At 48.3% G+C, this 20,688-nt stretch overlaps 1 protein-coding gene across 1 annotated transcript; it reads left to right on the top strand.

Annotated features, from left to right (window-relative positions):
- Positions 1-1,097: 1,097 nt before the first annotated feature.
- Positions 1,098-20,312, top strand: LOC142251157 (oocyte zinc finger protein XlCOF7.1-like). The gene is made up of 7 exons (XM_075323688.1): positions 1,098-1,146; positions 2,692-2,792; positions 5,766-5,825; positions 13,003-13,153; positions 13,595-13,702; positions 18,495-18,584; positions 19,275-20,312. The coding sequence occupies exons 2-7, from the start codon at positions 2,709-2,711 to the stop codon at positions 19,991-19,993; spliced, it is 1,212 nt and encodes a 403-aa protein (XP_075179803.1). The 5' UTR covers positions 1,098-1,146; positions 2,692-2,708; the 3' UTR covers positions 19,994-20,312.
- The last annotated feature ends 376 nt before the right edge of the window (positions 20,313-20,688 follow it).

Raw genomic sequence — 20,688 nt, 5'->3', positions numbered from 1 at the left:
TGGTAAGGAGACTGCGAGTATGGGATATGTACACTCCGGCCATAAGCCAACTAAAGGGGATCTTACTCAACGCAAGTGTGACAACATACACTTGCGTTGAGTAAGATCCCCTTTAGTTGGATTCTGGCCAGAGTGTAGAGCGAGGAGCGAGGCTGCATCCATCTAGTTAGATTTCTGGCCGGCACTATACATATCGCATACTCGTGACCGCCATTCCTAGCGCTGACACTGGAGAATCGTCACAGCACGCACTGTGCACAATGTGAGGATTCACAAGTCTGCAGTCACTCTATGTGACTGCAGACTTGTGAATCCTGACATTGTGCACACTGCACGCTGTGAGGATTTTCCAATGTGAGGATTCACAAGTTCACAGTCCTTTCAGACTGGACAGCCCCTTTAAGCCTCTTTATAAACTTGGTGCCACTCTGCCAGTCCACAAACCAGAAGCTGACCTCTACATTAGCTATGAGACTGGAGATGTATGACACCATCCCTTCTGCACTTTTTTTTTAAGTGTAAAGAACTGGGTAGAATTTAAAAAAAAAAAAATCACATTTTTGTGCGAAAAATATGTAAGAAAATTTGCATGTTCTTTTTCTACTAAAAAAAATGAATTCAGCAAAAAGTATAAATTAGAGTAAAGGGTCTGTTCACACAGGACATTTTGTGCTGCAGTTTTTGCATGTTTTTCTTTATTGGTTTTACTACATGCTAATAAAAAGCTGCTTTTACAGGAGCAGCAAAACCTATGAGATTCTAGTAATCTCATACAACTTAAGAAAACTTATAAGGAGGACGTAGAGTTGCCCATAGCAACCAAGTTTTGTATTTTTTTCCCAGAGGCCCTGCTTGGTTGCTATAGGTAACCGTTCATCTCTCCCGTCTCTCCACCCCCCAGGGTTTCACAGAGATACCGCAGTACCGAGCTACGACCAGCTCTTACCTGATTGGCTACCTCCAGTCATGCGGCCTCTTCGAAATGCACTCTGGGAATTGTAGTGAAACTTTACATAAACGCCATAAAGATAAGTTCTCCAAAACTACATTTCCCAGAATGCACTTTTGGTAGAGCTTGTCCCACTTGTTTCCTATCTTACACAACCCTCCTCCGAAACTTCACTTCCTCCAAACACAACGTGGAAGGTATTTATAAGCAGCTCTGCACGGTTTTGTCACTTTTGTGTGTGGCTGCTGTGCTGTTACAGTGTGTCTGCGAAGTTACTTCCAGGACTTGCTGTAGAACTATGGGTGCCAGCATGCCCTGTCACCTGAGGTTGGGGGGAGGGGAGTAGCAGTACTACACATGTGCTGAAAGTTTGTCATTGGCCCAGTGGGGGATGAATTTAGGTAATAGAATCTTATGAAGTGTTTTATATCATGTAGTTGGTAGTTTTGGGGGTATTTTTGGTCAGTTTAGTGCCCTCCAGATTTGTAGACTTAGCAGCACAGAGTACTTGAGGGTTTGTAACATTGGACAATGAAGATTTTGCTTACTGAACACTTTTTGGCAAGCAATGGCCATGAATTCTCTGCAGTTCATTGACGTTGCAAAACTTCAGTGGAATTGTTAAAGGGAACCTATCAGCAGAAATTTTGCAATAAACCTAAAAGATTCCCCCTCTGCAGCTCCTGGGCTGCATTCTGGAAAGGTTCCTGTTGCTATTGTGCCCCCTTTGAGACCAAAATAAAGACTTTATAAAGTCTTACCTTTTTGTATGCATATCTTTTTTTATGTACACGGGGGCGGGCTGTCTTGCATTCGTTAGTAACCCTCCTGCCGCTTTATGCCGTCCCCATCGCTCATTTCCATAACTAAGGACGCCGCCCAGTGCTCCCAAGGCCCTCGCGTATGCGCCGTGCCACTCTCGCGGGACTGAGCACTGTGCACAGTGTGACCGCTGGTGACGTGATTGCGCAGGCGTGAGATTATGAGCGGCGCTGTGATTGTCATCAGCAAGTACCCGCCCATAATCTCGTACCCGCGCTTTCCCCTCTGCCTCCACCGTTCTGCCAGATGAACCCACGTCACTTCTTACCCATCTTTCTCTGGAGCAGGAAATAGATGGGAGGAGCGGAGTAGCATAATGGTGGAGGCAGAGTGAAAAGCGCGGGCACGAGATTATGAGTCTAATTTTCAGCTTTGCCCAACACCTGGTCATCTAATGGTTAGACGGAGACCTGGAGAGGCGCACAAGCCTCAGTGTCTTGCACCTCCTGTGAAATTTGGTGGAGGATCGGTGATTGGGGATGCTTCAGCAAGACTGAAATTGGGCAGATTTTTTTTTTTTTTTCTTCACCATTTTACCTCACTTGGAATTTTTTTTCCCCATTTCCTAGTAAATTACATGGTAAAATGAATGTTGCTATTCAAAAGTACAACTCGTCCCACAAAAAATGAAGCCATCATACAGCTGTGTTGATAGGAAAAAAAAAGGTATGGCTCTGGGAAGATGAGGAGGAAAAGAAAACAAAAGAGAAAAAAACAACAAAAAAATAGCCTGGTCATGAAGAGGTTAACTACAGTAGGTTTTTGGAAACAGATGAATTTCCCGTCTGACCCAGAGCTGTATGGGAAACTATAAGAAGGTCTTCCTCTGCTGTCTAGTGCTCGTCAGTGATGTCTTGTATTATTTGGGCTGGATGTAGGTGTGATCTGATCACAGTCGCTCCTTGTCTTATTGTTCCCAGTGTCTGGTGTCATCGTGATGATTGAGAAAATGAATAAGAAGCAGCTGACGGAGAAGATCCTGAATCACGCTCTGGGGATCATCTACCTGCTGACGGGGGAGGTGAGTGGGGCTGCTGATACCCACATAGGCAACAATAGACATGAAACATCCCATAAGGCTGCTTTCACACATCAGTTTTTTGCCATCCGACACAATCCGGCAAAAAAACTAATGCAACGGATCCGTCGAAAAAAAACAGATCCGTTGCATCAGTTTTTTCCATCCGTTTCTTCCGTTTTTTGACGGATCCGTTTTGATACTGAGCATACTCAGTTTAAAAAAAACGAAACCAGCGCCGGATTTCGGCATATGACGGATGGCGCCGGATCCGGCGTCCCTAGGCTTCCATTATAAAAACCGGCGCCGGATTGGCGTGATCCATTTTTTCGCCAGAGACAAAAGTTCACTTCAACGTTCCATCCGGCCGCCGGACAAGCAAATTTTGCCGGATCCGGCGAAAGCCGGATGGAACGCAAGGCCATCCGGCGCTAATAGAAGTCTATGGGGAAAAACGCATGCGTTTTTTCATGTTTTTGCCGGATTGCGCCTGATGGCAAAAAAACTGATGTGTGAACGCAGCCTAATGGGAGTGCAGAATAAAATAACAGCCCTATACTGGTATCCAGTTTAAAGGAGTTGTCCACTACTATAACATTGATGCCCTGCCCTTAGGATAGGTCACCAATGTCTGATTGGCCAAGGTCCAACACCAGGCACCCTCGACGATCAGCTTTTCTCCGTGCCGGCGGCTGGAAATGCTCAGTTCTGGAGCCGCTCCGTCTTCTGTTAGCGGCCGGGTACTGCACATTTGCGTCCTATTGATTTGAATGAGAGGGGGATGTGCTGTACCCGACCGCAGCCGCTCTCATAGGATGAGGCCGCTCCAAAGCTGAGCATTTCCGGCTGCCGGCACCGAGAACAGGAGATCGGAGCGGGTTGCCGGGTGTCGAACCCCAGCCGATTAGACATTGATGACCTCTCCTAAGGAGAGGCCATCAATGTAAAAGTAGAGGACAACCTCTTTATGGCTGTGTGCACACCACGTCTTGACACAGGAGGACCAAATACAGTGGGCACGGAAAGTATTCAGACCCTTTTAAATTTTTCATTCTTTGTTTCATTGCAGTCATTTGTAAATTCATAAAAGTTCATTTTTTTTTCTCATTAATGTACACTCTGCACTCCATCTTCACAGAAAAAAAATCAGAAATGTAGACATTTTTGCAAATTTATTAAACAAGAAAACTGAAATATCCCATGGTCATAAGTATTCAGACCCTTTGCTCAGTATTGACTAGGAGCCCCTTTTAACCTTGTACAGCCATTCTTGGGAATGATGCAACAAGTTTTTCACCCCTGGATTTGGGGTTCCTCGGCCATTCTTCCTTGCAGATCCTCTCCAGTTCCATCAGGTTGGATGGTGAACATTGGTGGATGCCATTTTCAGGTCTCTCCAGAGATACTCAATTGGGTTTAGGTCAGGGCTCTGGCTGGGCCGGTCAAGAATGGTCACAGAGTTGTTCTGAAGCCACTCCTTTGATATTTTAGCTGTGTGCTTAGGGTCATTGTCTTGTTGGAAGGTGACCCTTCGGCCAGGTCTGAGGTCCAGTGTACTTTTGAAGAGGTTTTCTTCCACGATATCTCTGTACTTAGCCGCATTCATCTTTCCTTCAGTTGCAACTAGTCATCCTGTCCCTGCAGCTGAAAAACACCCCCATAGCATGATGCTGCCACCACCATGTTTCACTGTTGGGATTGTATTGGGCAGGCGATGAGCAGTGCCTGGTTTTCTCCACACATACCGCTTAGAATTATCACCAGAAACCTCTATCTTCGTCTCATCAGACCAGAGAATCTTATTTCTCATAGTCTGGGAGTCCTTCATGTGTTTTGTTTTTTTTTTTTTTTGCAAACTCTATGCGGGCCTTCATATGTTTTGAACTGAGGAGAGGCTTCCATCCGGCCACTCTGCCATAAAGGCCCAACTGGTGGAGGCTGCAGTGATAGTTGACTTTGTGGAACTTTCTCCCATCTCCCTAGTGCATCTCTGTAGCTCAGCCATAGTGCTCTTGGGGTTCTTCTTTACCTTTCTCACCAAGGCTCTTCTTCCACGATTGCTCAGTTTGGCTGGACGGCCAGGTCTAGGAAGAGTTCTAATGGTCTCAAATTCTTCCATTTAAGGATTATAGAGGCCACTGTGCTCTTAGGAACCTTGTACTGCAGAAATCCTTTTGTAACCTTGGCCAGATCTGTGCCTTGCCACAATTCTGTCTCTGAGCTTCTTGGGCAGCTCCTTTGACCTCATGATTCTTATTTGATCTGACATGCACTGTGAGCTGTGGGGTCTTATATAGACAGGTGTGTGCCTTTCCACATCAAGTCCTATCAGTTTAATTAAACACAGCTGGACTCCAATGAAGGAGTAGAACCATCTCAAGGAGGATCACAAGGAAATGGACAGCATGGACTTAAATATGAGTGTCTGAGCAAAGGGTCTGAATACTTATGACCATGTGGTATTTCAGACTTATATGTTTAAAACATTTCTACATTTCTGTTTTTTTCTGTCAAGATGTGGAATGGGGTGCAGAGTGTACATTAGTGAGAAAAAAAACCCTTTTTTGAATTTACCAAATAGCTGCAATGAAAGTGAGTGAAAAACTGAAAGGGGTCTGAATACTTTCCGTACCCACTGTAGATCATGTAATGTAAGCAAACTACTTCTGTGTGTAGTAAATTTCATAGGATTCCTCTAACAATTCTGACGAAGGAAACTCCCAATGTCTGGGAAGCTTGGATATAGAAAGAAACGGAAGGAGAATTCTCGTAAAGAGCTTGGCCAAGACAAAAATATGTATGTGGCACCCAACACGGGCACATTCGGTCACTGTCCATGAAGCCCTTTACAATAAACATTTATTAATATTATGTCCCAGACTCGCTCCTGTAAGAAGTGTAACTCTCTTGTCAAAGCAATTTGTACAAATATCGATAAATTATGTCCATCTAACGTATCATCTCTTTAATATATAGGAATATGTGGTCATGAAGAAGACTTCCCCCCGCAGCACCACAGACCCGCTGACTGGAGAGGTGAGTTGTACTGATGACCGTCATTGGTAACTGGTCAGTATTCGATACGCACGCAGTATATAGTTACATTATTCTTAGATTATCCTTAGCAGTGATGCAGGTCCATGTTCACATGATCATGGTTTCCATACTTTAGCATTATCAGAGTGTAACTGTCTTTTTTTGTATTTTATGTCATGTTCAGTTATGCACCTGTTCACACGTCAGTTTGGTGAGTGCAGTCAGTCTTTTTTGTCTATAATAGGCTGCTTTCACACTACGTTTTTTTAACATGCGTCATGAACGTTTTTTTGCTGCAAAAGCGGATCCTGTTTTTGCAAAGAAAAACGCATGTGTTATTTTGCAGGATCCTGTCACTTTAAGTTTATGGGCGGGCATTGGAGTCATGTGATCGGGAGTGAGGGGAACTGAACGTGATAGACTGACATCTGACAGCTGCGGATGCTGGTAACAGAGGTAAACATCGGGTAACTTGCTTGGATACCCAATATTTACATTGGTTATGAGCGTCTGCAGCTGCTAGGAGCCGGCTGCCTGCTCCCTGGACACGTAACCAAGATACACCTTGGGTAACTAAGACCGCGGTTACCCGATGTTTACCTTGGTTACGAGCGTCCTCTGCTCTCAGGCGGGGGAGAGTGGAGAGAGGGGGAGGGAGGTGGAGAGAGGGACTGATCACGCCAGGCTGGCTTCTGGGCATGCTCAGTAGAGCAAGCAGGATCCTGTCTGTCAGCATGCCAGCGTTCACATACGTTTGCGTGCAGTATAGTCAGGATCCAGCAATTTGCAGTATTTGGACGCAGCTCAAAAACGCTACATGTAGCGTTTTTGAAAAAAGTTCAAAAACTGCAAGTCGCTGAATCCTCACTATAACGCACGCAAACGCATTTGAACGCATGTTGACGCGAGTCCATTGCAAATGCATTGAAATGAAAACGCATTTGCACTGGATCCGTTTTTGCATTAAAAAAACGTTCATGACTGATGTTAAAAAAACGTAGTGTGAAAGCAGCCTTAGGCCGGTTTCACATATATGGCTTTTTGCCGGATTGCCTTATGCGGCGGCCCCAGTACACTGTATACAGTACAATGGCATCGCGACAAGCGCCGGTCACATGCTGTCATGTGACCGGAGCATGTGACCCAGAAGTTGCGGCGCTGCCATTGTACTGTATACAGTGTACTGGCGTGCGCCGCATCCGGCAATCCGGCAAAAAGCTGGATGTGTGAAACCAGCCTTAAGAGGGTCATACCTTCTGACCGTGCACCCCTCCCCCAGTAGCCACAGGTAATCTTATCCTATATAGCAGGTTCCTACGTGCCCATACACAGGAGGTTTTTAACCCAGAGAGAGGCTTCAGCATAGTGTTAGGGACCCAGTTATGAGATATGCCGTGAAGGGGCAACTGGGCAGATATACAAATGGCCATTTATATATGCTAAATATATCATTTTTCTTATATTTTCCTTAGCAGTGATACAGGTCCATGTTCACACATTCATGGTTTCCATACTTTAGCATTATCAGAGTGTAACTGTCTTTTTTTGTATTTTATGTCATGTTCAGTTATGCACCTGTTCACACATCAGTTTGGTGAGTGCAGTCAGTCTTTTTCTTTATCGTTCCTTTGGGAGACCCAGACCATGGGTGTTTAGCTTCTGCCTCCGGAGGACACACAAAGTACTACACTTAAAAGTGTAGCTCCTCCCTCTGAGCTTATACACCCCCTGCTAGCCAGTCCTAGCCAGTTTATCGCTTTGTGTTCAGGAGGTCATACATCCACACATGCATTCTCCTCTGATTGTTTGACTTTGGAAAGAGTTTGAAGAAAAGCGGGTCCATGTCTGGACTCCCGGCATGTCCCTTCTCACCCCACTGTGTCGGCGGTGTTGTTAAGGTTGATTTACAAGGCTGCAGCCTTACATGCCGCGCTCCTTCACCATCCCTTCTGGGCTCTGGCTTGAAGTGGGAGCCAGCACGGTCTCCATGCCTGGCAGGAGTCCGGTCTTCATCCACAGCCCCTTGAGGATTCTGTTGGACCGGAGCACTCATTCCCAGGGACATGGCCCTGCGTCTCAGCAGCTAAGTACCTGAGACGTTTATGTTGGGGGTCCCGGTTCTTTATTGTAAGGGGAGAGTATGCTGTATGTGATTGTTTTTAACTTTTCCGGCGGGTTCTCCAGCTTTTGCCCGAGACCGCGCCGATGGTGCCTGCTTGTCGGCCTCGCCGCTTAAATTTAGGCCCCGGCTTCGCCGGAGGCCTAGTTTCGTTTTCCTGCCCTCGCATGTCACTCATGCAGAGGGACAGGTTCGGCTCCTCCCGGCGGCCGTTCTACACGGGAGGGACACTCCCCACTTCTGGGGCGTCCCTCCTTCCCGGCAGGTCTCTATAGCCCTCCAGTTCCCGCTCTTTTATAGGAGGATAGAATTCTCTTCCAGCCCTCCAAACAGATTTTTTCTCTCAACTCCCCCCTGCTCCAAGGCCGCCGCCTTCTCGCAGGCCGTGGCGTCCTTGCAGGCAAACGGAGTGATTGTCCCAGTTCCCGCTCAGGAACGGTTCAGAGGTTTTTACTCAAATCTCTTCCTAGTTCCAAAAAAGGACGGTACCTTCCGGCCCATCCTGGATCTCAAGCTTCTCAACAAGCATGTCCGGGTGCGGCATTTTCGCATGGAGTCTCTGCGATCAGTCATTGCCTCTATGACCCAAGGGGAGTTCCTAGCGTCCATCGACATCAGAGATGCCTATCTACATGTGCCAATCGCAGTGTCACATCAGCGTTGGTTACGTTTTGCGATAGGAGAGGATCATTTCCATTTCGTGGCTCTCCCCTTCGGGTTAGCCACGGCCCCTCGGGTATTCACCAAGGTCATGGCGGCAGTGATTGCGGTCCTGCACCTCCAGGGGTTAGCAGTGCTTCCTTATCTGGACGACCTTCTGGTCAAGGGTCCATCCAGCGCAGACTGTCAGCGGAGTGTTTCGCTCACTCTCGCCACCCTAGCCCAATTCGGGTGGATTGTCAATCTTCCCAAATCCACTCTGACTCCGACCCAGAGTCTCACGTACCTAGGGATGCAGTTCGAGACTTTGCTGGCACTTGTGAAGTTGCCCTTAATCAAACAGCAGTCTCTCCGGCTAGCGGTGCGCTCTCTCCTGAGGCCCCGCCGTTATTCCCTCAGGCGCCTGATGCAGGTGCTGGGTCAAATGGTGGCTTCCATGGAGGCGGTTCCCTTTGCCCAGTTCCATCTGCGTCCTCTGCAGCTGGACATTCTCCGCTGTTGGGACAAGCGGCCTTCCTCCTTACAGAGGTTAGTGGCTCTGTCGCAACGGACCAGGAGCTCTCTTCAGTGGTGGCTTCGACCCCTCTCCCTGTCCCAAGGGCGCTCCTTCCTGGCTCCGTCCTGGGTGATTCTCACCACGGATGCCAGCCTATCCGGCTGGGGAGCGGTACATCTCCACCACAGAGCTCAGGGTACTTGGACTCCGTCCGAGTCAGCCCTTTTAATCAATGTGCTGGAAACCAGAGCTGTGCTTCTAGCTCTCCTAGCCTTTCACCACCTGTTGGCGGGCAGGCACATTCGAGTCCAGTCAGACAACGCGACAGCGGTTGCCTACATCAATCACCAAGGCGGGACACGCAGCCGCCTGGCAATGTTGGAGGTCCAACGCATTCTTCAATGGGCGGAGGACTCCAAGTCCACCATATCCGCAGTCCACATCCCTGGCGTAGAAAACTGGGAGGCAGATTATCTCAGCCGTCAATCCGTGGACGGTGGCGAGTGGTCCCTGCACCCGGCAGTGTTTCAGTCAATCTGCCGCAAGTGGGGCACTCCGGACGTGGACCTAATGGCATCCCGTCACAACAACAAGGTTCCGGTTTACGTGGCTCGCTCCCACGATCCTCAGGCCTTCGCCGCTGACGCTCTGGTTCAAGACTGGTCCCAGTTTCGTCTGTCCTACGTGTTTCCCCCTCTAGCTCTCTTGCCCAGAGTCCTGCGCAAGATCAGAATGGAGGGCCGTCGAGTCATCCTCATTGCACCGGACTGGCCCAGGCGAGCTTGGTATCCGGACCTGCTCCAACTGTCCGTGGAGATGCCGTGGCATCTTCCGGACCTTCCAGACCTGCTCTCGCAAGGTCCGTTTTTCCGCCCGAATTCTGCGGCACTCAAATTGACGGCGTGGCTCTTGAGTCCTGGATTTTGATGGCTTCTGGTATTCCTCCTGAAGTCATCTCCACTATGACTCGGGCCCGTAAGTCTTCCTCCGTCAAGATCTATCACAGGACTTGGAAAATTTTCCTGTCCTGGTGTCGCTCTTCCGGCCATTCTCCTTGGCCATTCTCGTTGCCGACCCTTCTGTCTTTTTTACAGTCCAGTCTGCAGCTAGTACTGTCCCTCAACTCTCTCAAGGGACAAGTCTCAGCTCTATCAGTGCTGTTCCAGCGGCGTCTCGCCCGGCTGGCTCAGATCCACACTTTCATGCAAGGTGCGTCTCACATCATTCCGCCTTATCGGCGGCTCTTGGACCCCTGGGACCTTAACTTGGTCCTCACGGTATTGCAGAAACCCCCCTTTGAGCCTCTTAGGGAGGTTTCTTTGTATCGTCTTTCTCAAAAGGTGGCCTTTCTAGTTGCCATAACTTCTCTCAGGAGAGTTTCTGATTTGGCTGCGCTCTCCTCGGAGTCACCTTTTTTGGTTTTTCACCAAGACAAGGTAGTTCTCCGTCCGACCCCGGACTTTCTTCCTAAGGTGGTCTCTCCCATCCACCTTAACCAGGATATTTCCTTGCCTTCCTTCTGTCCGGCCCCTGTTCATCGCTTTGAGAAAGCGCTGCATACTCTAGATCTGGTGCGTGCTCTCCGGATTTATGTGGCTCGCACCGCTGCGCTTAGGCGGGGCACCTCTCTTTTTGTGCTAACCACAGGGCGGCGCAAGGGTCTCTCTGCTTCTAAGCCGACCTTGGCCCGTTGGATTAGATCGACCATTTCGGACGCTTACCAGAGTACTCAGGTGCCTCCCCCGCCGGGGATCAAAGCACACTCGACCAGAGCTGTCGGTGCCTCTTGGGCTTTTAGGCACCAGGCTACGGTTCAACAAGTCTGTCAGGCTGCCACTTGGACTAGCCTGCATACCTTTTCGAAGCACTACCAAGTGCATGCTCATGCTTTGGCAGATGCGAGCTTGGGCAGACGCATCCTTCAGGCGGCTGTTGCCCACTTGTGAAGTTAGGCTCCGCCTACTTCTTAGTTTTTTCTGTTTATTCCCACCCAGGGACAGCTTTGGAACGTCCCATGGTCTGGGTCTCCCAAAGGAACGATAAAGAAAAAGAGAATTTTGTTTACTTACCGTAAATTCTTTTTCTTATAGTTCCGTATTGGGAGACCCAGCTCCCTCCCTGTTGCCTGTTGGCAATTTTCTTGTTCCGTGTGTTATCACCGGCTGTTGTCGTGGACAGAGTCTCCGGTTGTTCCGGTTCTTGCTCGGTTCTACTTGTGGGTGGCTATTCTCCTTCAGCTTTTGCACTAAACTGGCTGGGACTGGCTCACCAGGGGGTGTATAGGCTCAGAGGGAGGAGCTACACTTTTAAGTGTAGTACTTGTGTGTCCTCCGGAGGCAGAAGCTATACACCCATGGTCTGGGTCTCCCAATACGGAACTATAAGAAAAAGAATTTACGGTAAGTAACAAAATTCTCATTTTTGTCTATAGTCACATGGGACATATCCATGGAGAAATAGCATTTCCTGCACTTTTTTTTGCGCATTGCAATTCATAACGCCGTTCAGTTTCTGCTGAAGATTTTTTTTTTTTTTTTTTTTTTCTGCAGTGTTTGGATAGGATTTTGGAAAATCTCCTCTTGCCTGGGCAGCGGATGTAATATGCAATGCATTTTCAAGCTTGAAAATGAATATGGGAACATACCCTTTAAATCTCAGCTTTCTGGGACCCTCACCTCTTTGTGGGGTGAATGGTTAAGCAAACTGTGCCAGGAATGGGACCCACTTTTACTTAAAGGGTTTGTCAACTACACAGCATAGTGGCCACATTGTAATCATAAGGCTTTTCTCCAATACCTTGTATAGTCAATTCTGCCTCTGAGCGGTGCGTTTGCGGACCACTCATCCCCATCACGTGACACCCCCCCCCCCCTCCCCGGGCTCCATGACCTCTGAGATCTGGTGATGTCACGTCAACTTCCAGTTGACCCGACATAAACGCAGCTGGCCCCAGTCTTCCTGAGTGACTGAGCTGTGGGCGACGTTTCACTGCACATCACAGCCCAGCATCTCTCGCGCTCTCTCCTTTGATGCTGGGCTATGACGAGCGGAGAAACTCTGCCCACAGCCCAGCAGTCACTCAGGAAGACTGGGGTCACCTCGGTGATGTCAGGTCAACTGGAAGTTGACGTGACCTCACCAGATCTCAGACGTCTCAGAGCCCAGGGGTCATGTGATGGGGATGAGTGGTCCACAATAGCGTCGCTCACAGGCAGAATTGACAACACAAGGTATTTGAGAAAAGCCTTCTCTATGAGCTTTACATCAATGTGGCCACTAATGCTGAGTAGTGGACCACAGCCCATTACTCGCGGACACTGCGGCCGGCCGTGGTATCAGGAACTTGACGGGACGTCACCGGATCCCCGAGGTCATGGAGGTCAAGGGTAACGGAGCGGGGAACAGCAGTCTGCAATAGCGCCTCTCACAGGCACTATTGCCAACATAAGATATTTGAGAGAAACATTGTTTCTCAATATAATATCGATCTAGAAAATAAAAAACATGGATGAACCACCCCTTTAAGCACCTCTTCTCCTGACAATTATACGTTTAGGTCACTGACCACCCCAGTACTATAGCAGCAGTGGCCGGACATTCTCAGGGCTTACAAGCTGTTGTCTGTTGAGCTTGTAAGCGCTGCAGTGAAGCTGGCTGGGATCACCAGATTTTCGCTGTTAGCTCCTTATCTCAGCCAGCTTCAGGGCCTCTGCATTCCTCTGATGTTGCGGAGGCAAGGCTGCCATAATAAGAGCATCAAAGAGCACAATGATGAAGATGATCCTAATTGTCAATCACGCAGGAGAGTTTCAGGAAACTGAGAGTTCCCTGAAAATTAAGGGTGATCAAAACCCTTTAATCCTTGCAATACCCCTTTATTTATTTTTCCTCTACTGTTACAGGTGCCGATAAAATGTGGAGACGTCTCAATCTATTTCTCAATGGATGAATGGGACTATATCGAGGAACACCAGGACCTTTATAAGGACGTGATGAACAAAAATCACCCGTCGTCCATCAGTGCCATAAGAGTGCCATCCAATGCGAGCTCAGGTAATTCATCTTCACAAGTTCATTACACCAGCACATAGCTGAGGGCATCCTAGTAGTTGTAGTTCATCAGCAGCTGGAGAGCCAATGTATGGTGATCGCCATATCAGGTTGTTTCGCAGATCAGGTTTCCTCTACGGCACCACAACCGGCAAACTGAATTTGCCTTCTCTTTCACAATGTCCATAAATGCCCTGCAAACAATACATCACAGTCATTGCCACTGCCATTCGTTTGGGGGCTATTTGGACCTCACCTATGAGCATATTAGATTGGTGTGCCCCCAATGGAGGAACGTCTAGGAGGGTTTGCCCATTACAAAGATCACAAGAAAGGTTAAATTGGCTCAACTTAGACATTCTCCTCAAGCTGTCTCTCTAGATAGTCTAAAAACATCCAGAAATGATAAATTACCGGGCCTTGGTGTTTGCTTTCTGTTTGCAGAGTGGGAGGAAGAAGACTCAGACTCTGCATCAATGAAGGATGGAGCAGAGGATGAAGGACATACAGAGATCCCTGAGCCTCCACAACTATCAGCTGAGACTCTTCCTGGTGAGTAACAAGATATTAAAGGGAACCTGTCACCAGATTTGGGGCCTATAAACTGTGGCCACCACCACTGGGCTCTTATATACAGTATACTAACATGCTGTATATAAGAGCCCAGGCCACTGTGTAAAACGTAAAAATCACTTTATAATACTCACCTAAACGGTCGTTGCGGTGGAATTAGGCCATATGAGCGTCTTTGTTCTCCGGTGTCAGTGCCTCCTCTTTCGGCCATCTTCGTCCTCCTTCTGAAGGCAGTGTGCATGACGCGTCCGACGTCATACACACTTGCCGGTCCCTCGCATGCGCACTACAATACTTTGACCTGCCCTGCTCAGGGTAGATCAAAGTACGCCTACACAGGACCTCAATGCCGGCGTGTGTGGATGACGTAGAACGCGTCATGCACCCCAGCTTCAGAAGACAAAGATGGCCGAAAGTGGAGGCGCCGACACCGGGGAACAAAGACACCTATATGACCCAACTCCACCGCAACGACCGTTTAGGTGAGTATTATAAATTGATTTTTATGTTCTACACAGCGGCCTGGGCTCTTATATACAGCATGCTAGAATGCTGTATATATAAGAGCCTAGTGATGGTGGCTGCAGCTTAAGGCCCCAAAACTGGTGACAGGTTCCCTTTTAACTTTTTACAGAAGACATAGAAGCACGTGGTGTATACAACCTCAGGACAGGTCAGCAATACTAAATCTGCTGCATCAATGGCCGGATTAAATGGGTAGAGGTCGCTGCAGAACAGTTTGTGCAATACTCGAACCACTGATCTGCAGACCTCAGCAGCAACCACTACACATTGAATGGAGCAGTGAAGTGCAGCAACAATGAATGTTTACATCCAGCCGCTGCCAAAGCTTCTAACAGCTGATCTATGGGGGTGCTGGGTGTGAGACCTCCATCAATTTGCCTTTGATGATCCATGCTAAGGATAAGTCATCAGTATGTTGTGACCGAACAGCACGACTGAAGTTTTTGCCTAAGTGACAACTAGGAAGCGAGATATGTAACAAGTCAGAATTGTGCTTGTCTCATATCACTTAATATGACGTGTCTTAAGGGGGCTTTACACGCTACAATATCGTTAATGTTTTATCGTCGGGGTCACGTTGTTAGTGACGCACATCCGGCGTCATTAACGATATCGCAGCGTGTGACACTGACCAGCGACCTCAAAAATGGTGAAAATCATTCACCATGGAGAGGTTGTTCCAAAAATCGGTAATGTTTGATTATCGATGTTGTTCGTCGCTCCTGCGGCAGCACACATCGCTGTGTGTGACACCGCAGGAGCGAGGAACGTCTCCTTACCTGCCGCCGGCCGCAATGCGGAAGGAAGGAGGTGGGCGGGATGTTACATCCCGCTCATCTCCGCCCCTCCGCTTTGATTGGCCGGCCGCTTAGTGATGTCGCTGTGATGCCGAACGTCCCTCCCCCTTGAGGGAGGGATTTTTCGGCAGTCACAGCGACGACAACGACCAGCGATAATGTTCGCTACGTCAGCGAACACACGATATCGCATGCACGACGGGGGCGGGTGCTTACACGCTCGATATCGCTAGCAATTGCTAGCGATGTCGTAGCGTGCCCGCTTTAGTCTGGAGGTTTAACGACTTGTAAGGCTTCCGCAGCAAAGTCTATGATTTTTCATTTTTGCTGTCCTCACACAACTTTTTTTGTAGCCTCATTTTGGAGCTAAAAAAATGGACATGTCAATTCTTTCCTGCGTTTTACTGCTTTGTTCACCCATGCAATGCGTTGGAAAAACGCAGCAAAACGCAGTGATCAAAAACAAAGCAAAAATGCAGTCAAAAGCGCACAAATGCACAAACGCGGTGTGTCTTTACCGCTGCGTTTCTGCCGCGGGTGTGTCTTTGTGCGATTTTTGCGTTTTGGAGAAGTGCTAAAACGTCTAGTGCGCACATAGCCTTAAGGTTTGATTCAGTGTTGCTACAGCTTTGACGATGATGGCTTTGTAAATTATTAATTATTGAGTTTGGGAAGTTTCTCAAAGTAATATACCGTATTTTTCGCTTTATAAGACGCACCTGATTATAAGACGCACCCCCAAATTTGGTGAAGGAAAAGAGAATTTTTTTTTTTTAATGTTAAATGGGGTCCATCTTATAATGCCAGTGTCCCTCTAACAAATCATATAGGGTATATGTCCCTCATAGCCCCCCATCCTAAAAATAGCCCCCTTAATCTGGATATGGCCCCCTTATATTGAATATAGCCCCCTTGTGATGGCACACGTTCCCCTGTGCTGCCTATGGTCCCCTATGGATTGCACACGTTACCGTGTTAGATAACGCCCACATGCTGCTGCCCATGGCCCCTATAGATCGCACAAGTCCCCCTGTGTTAGATATCGCCCCCATAGTGCTTCCCATGGCCCCTATATAGATCGCACAAGTCCCCCTGTGTCAGATATCGCCCCCATAGTGCTGCCCATGGCCCCTATATAGATCGCACAAGTCCCCCTGTGTCAGATATCGCCCCTATAGATCGCACAAGTCCCCCTGTGTCAGATATCGCCCCCATAGTGCTGCCCATGGCCCCTATAGATCGCACAAGTCCCCCTGTGTCAGATATGGCCCCCATAGTGCTGCCCATGGCCCCTATAGATCGCACAAGTCCCCGTGTCAGATATGGCCCCCATAGTGCTGCCCATGGCCCCTATATAGATCGCACGAGTCCCCCTGTGTCAGATATGGCCCCCATAGTGCTGCCCATGGCCCCTATAGATCGCACAAGTCCCCCTGTGTCAGATATCGCCCCCATAGTGCTGCCCATGGCCCCTATAGATCGCACAAGTCCCCCTGTGTCAGATATTGCCCCCATAGTGCTGCCCATGGCCCCTATAGATCGCACAAGTCCTCCTGTGTCAGATATCGCCCCCATAGTGCTGCCCATGGCCCCTATATAGGTCGCACAAGTCCCCCTGTGTCAGATATCGCCCCCATAGTGCTGCCCATGGCCCCTATATAGATCGCACAAGTCCCCCTGTGTCAGATATCGCCCCCATAGTGCTGCCCATGGCCCCTATATAGATCGCACAAGTCCCCCTGTGTCAGATATCGCCCCCATAGTGCTGCCCATGGCCCCTATATAGATCGCACAAGTCCCCCTGTGTCAGATATCGCCCCCATAGTGCTGCCCATGGCCCCTATATAGATCGCACAAGTCCCCCTGTGTCAGATATCGCCCCCATAGTGCTGCCCATGGCCCCTATATAGATCGCACAAGTCCCCCTGTGTCAGATATCGCCCCCATAGTGCTGCCCATGGCCCCTATAGATCGCACAAGTCCCCCTGTGTCAGATATGGCCCCCATAGTGCTGCCCATGGCCCCTATATAGATCGCACGAGTCCCCCTGTGTCAGATATGGCCCCCATAGTGCTGCCCATGGCCCCTATAGATCGCACAAGTCCCCCTGTGTCAGATATCGCCCCCATAGTGCTGCCCATGGCCCCTATAGATCGCACAAGTCCCCCTGTGTCAGATATCGCCCCCATAGTGCTGCCCATGGCCCCTATAGATCGCACAAGTCCCCCTGTGTCAGATATGGCCCCCATAGTGCTGCCCATGGCCCCTATATAGATCGCACAAGTCCCCCTGTGTCAGATATCGCCCCCATAGTGCTGCCCATGGCCCCTATATAGATCGCACAAGTCCCCCTGTGTCAGATATCGCCCCCATAGTGCTGCCCATGGCCCCTATAGATCGCACAAGTCCCCCTGTGTCAGATATGGCCCCCATAGTGCTGCCCATGGCCCCTATATAGATCGCACAAGTCCCCCTGTGTCAGATATCGCCCCCATAGTGCTGCCCATGGCCCCTATATAGATCGCACAAGTCCCCCTGTGTCAGATATCGCCCCCATAGTGCTGCCCATGGCCCCTATAGATCGCACAAGTCCCCCTGTGTCAGATATGGCCCCCATAGTGCTGCCCATGGCCCCTATAGATCGCACAAGTCCCCCTGTGTCAGATATGGCCCCTAGGCTGCTGCCCATAGTAAAATAAAACCCTCTTTCCTTACCTCCTCCAGCGCCGAGCTCCCTCCTGTCTGCTCCGTGCTTCTGTTCTTCCACTTCCTGGTTGTCAGTGCGGTCATGTGATCGGCACAGCAGCCTGAGCTCTCTGCCTGATCACAGTGGAAGCAGGGACACGGGGAGAAACGCTGCAGGGGTAAGTAAAGCTTTTTTATTTTAGAATGAGCAGCAGCCTGGGGGCCAAATCTAACACAGGGGTGGGCATGTGCGATCACAGGGGGGCGCAGGCTCATATAATATGCACCGCTCCCCAGCCCATCACTGCGAGCGATTTCAGCACCATTGGAGATGGACAGCGGCTGTGCATATTATATGAGCGGGTGCAGGAGATCAAAGGCTGCGTTCCCCTGTGCTCCAGAGCTGCTGCCCCCACCTCCCCTGGACGCTGCAGTGTACATATATATATATATATATATATATATATATATATATATATATATATATATATATATATATATATATATATATATATATATATACACACCCCCCCCCCCCGTATATTCGGCTTATAAGACGCACCCCCTACTTTCCCCCAAAATTTGGGTGAACAAAAGTGCGTCTTATAAAGCGAAAAATACGGTATGTCCATTTTTCTTTGTTTTATGAACTATAATAAAAGTTTGGAATGGAAATAAAAAGTGAAATCAAACGTAAAAATTACAAATTTGAAAAATAAAATGTATGAAACTCGCATGTTCAGCACCAAACTGTATATTCACAGGTGATGCTAACGGTAACACTCTAAGTATTCAAGAAATAGAGGAGACTTTGAAGGAAAGCGAAGGAGAAGAGGAAATCATTGATGTTACAGGTGCTGCAGATACTGTATATAACATAGATATGCCAACAATGGAGCAGTGGTACCCAACCAGGGGGTCCGAGCGGTTGGGACTGACTCGCATACCCATGGGGTCCTAGTGGTTGGGACTGATTCACATAGCATGGGCTCCAAGCGGTTAGGACTGACTCGCATACCCATGGGGTCCAAGCGAGCTGGGACACCATGGGGTGTGAGCAGTTAGGACTGACTTGCATAACCATGGAGTCCCGAGTGGTTGGGACTGACTCCCATAGCCATGGGGTCCGAGCAGGTGGGACTGACTCGCATAGCCATGGGGTTGCAAGTGGTTGGAACTGACTCACTTAGTCCTTGGGTCCCAGCGGTTAGCCCCTTACCGATCTGACAGTTATTCACAATCATGTGGACTGGTGATAAATTGTTCGGAATGTAGTAACCCTTAAATCCCCTGATCTGGCTTGTTGATTGTTACCACATTTTGTACCAGCAATCAAATGTGTGATTGTCCTCCAGCCACTACACATCTTCTGTGACCGGACGACTTTACTGGCAAGTTCACCCACACATCACATCTTAGTACTTGGCTTTCTTCAGCATGACATTTTCTGATCCGCTTATTGTCAGTGATGTTTTGTAACACGTTGACCAAAGTGGAGCTCACTTTATTGCACAAATAATTTACTTTTTTTCTTTGTATTCTAGATTATTCTATGGTTGGGGGGACTTTAGAAGAATCCCAAGAAGCCTCATGCCTAGAAGGAGAAAATTTACAAACCACCGGTGTGTCTCAAGAGTTCCCTAGAGAAGATTTCACTAATCATTTCTTCAGCGACGCTTACGACATGGTGAACCTTCTCTCTAATGCGGCCTCGGATACACAGAAAGTGTTCCCTCTGGGAGATAACTTCCTCCCCGAAAATGCTGCGTCATGGGAGAATGTCCATATTGTTAAGAAAAAAGGTCGAAAACAAGACCTGGTTTCCAAGAATGACTACCTCGAATACGAACCCATAGATGAGGAACATCTGGGTGAATTTCAGAATGACTTTGCTTACCAGTCGTGCATTACTTTACATGAAGATTCCTTGATTCCTTATATCTGCGGCGAATGCGGAAGAAGCTTTATCTCGGAGCCCTCCTTGGCTGAGCATATGAAGAATCATTCTCTAGACAAGCCGCATCGCTGCCATGATTGCGGGAGAGAGTTCGAGTACAGATCTCGACTACTCATCCACCAGAGAACGCACTACGGGGATAAGCCTCATAAATGTGAAGAATGCGGGAAGGACTTTAACTACAGGTCTCGGCTTCTTGTCCATCAGAGGAAACACACCGGAGTGAAGCCTCATAAGTGCAATCAGTGCGGCAAACAGTTTGACTATCAGTCCCATCTCCTTAGACATCAAAGAACACATACATGATGTAGAACCATCCCTCCACTGCCAGAAGTATTACTAAAGGGGGTCACTCCTTGTTCGCTCACTAGCGGAGACTGCCAACCGGGTAAGGCGCATGTGCAGAGACGCGAGCTGTGCTGCTGTTCTGTACAGGATGGGAAATGCCAGCGCTCTCGATGCAGTTTGTGATTTGAGAAGAAAGGACTTAAAGGTTTTTCATATGTGGAAAAAGTCCTGAAACCTGAGAGGCCACATTGATTGCAATCAAATTGAGTTAAAGGTTATATGTATGACACTGTCTTACACATGCGCTGCTTATATATACAGCGGGATGAACAAAGCAGCATCAATAAAAGATTGTCATGTGTTCTTTATAGAAAAAAAACAACCGAATCATTTTACAATAACTGCTATGTAATATATAAAGTTGAGTCTAAGTGTGTGTGTGTATGTATATACAGTGCTGGCCAAAAGTATTGGCACCCCTGCAATTCTGTCAGATAATACTTTGTTTCTTCCTGAAAATGATTGCAATCACACATTTTTTTGGTATTATTATCTTCATTTATTTTGCTTGCAATGAAAAAACACAAAAAAGAATGAACCAAAAATCAGCTCTACTTTTGTCTCATCTGACCAGAGAACATTTTTCCAAAACGTTTTAGGCTTTCTCAGGTAAGTTTTGGCAAACTCTAGCCTGGCTTTTTTGGGAAAAGGCA

Source organism: Anomaloglossus baeobatrachus, chromosome 9, assembly GCF_048569485.1.
Source record: "Anomaloglossus baeobatrachus isolate aAnoBae1 chromosome 9, aAnoBae1.hap1, whole genome shotgun sequence".
NCBI lineage: Eukaryota > Metazoa > Chordata > Amphibia > Anura > Aromobatidae > Anomaloglossus > Anomaloglossus baeobatrachus.
This window is presented reverse-complemented; position numbering and strand designations above follow the sequence as displayed.

What these genes read in the sequence shown, in the direction of transcription:
- LOC142251157 (XM_075323688.1), top strand. Translation starts at nt 2,709, where the DNA reads ATGATTGAGAAAATGAATAAGAAGCAGCTGACGGAGAAGATCCTGAAT. An exon ending in CAGACCCGCTGACTGGAGAG is followed by an intron (nt 5,826 to 13,002) that starts GTGAGTTGTACT and finishes CTACTGTTACAG; the next exon opens with GTGCCGATAAAATGTGGAGA. An exon ending in ATCAGCTGAGACTCTTCCTG is followed by an intron (nt 13,703 to 18,494) that starts GTGAGTAACAAG and finishes GTATATTCACAG; the next exon opens with GTGATGCTAACGGTAACACT.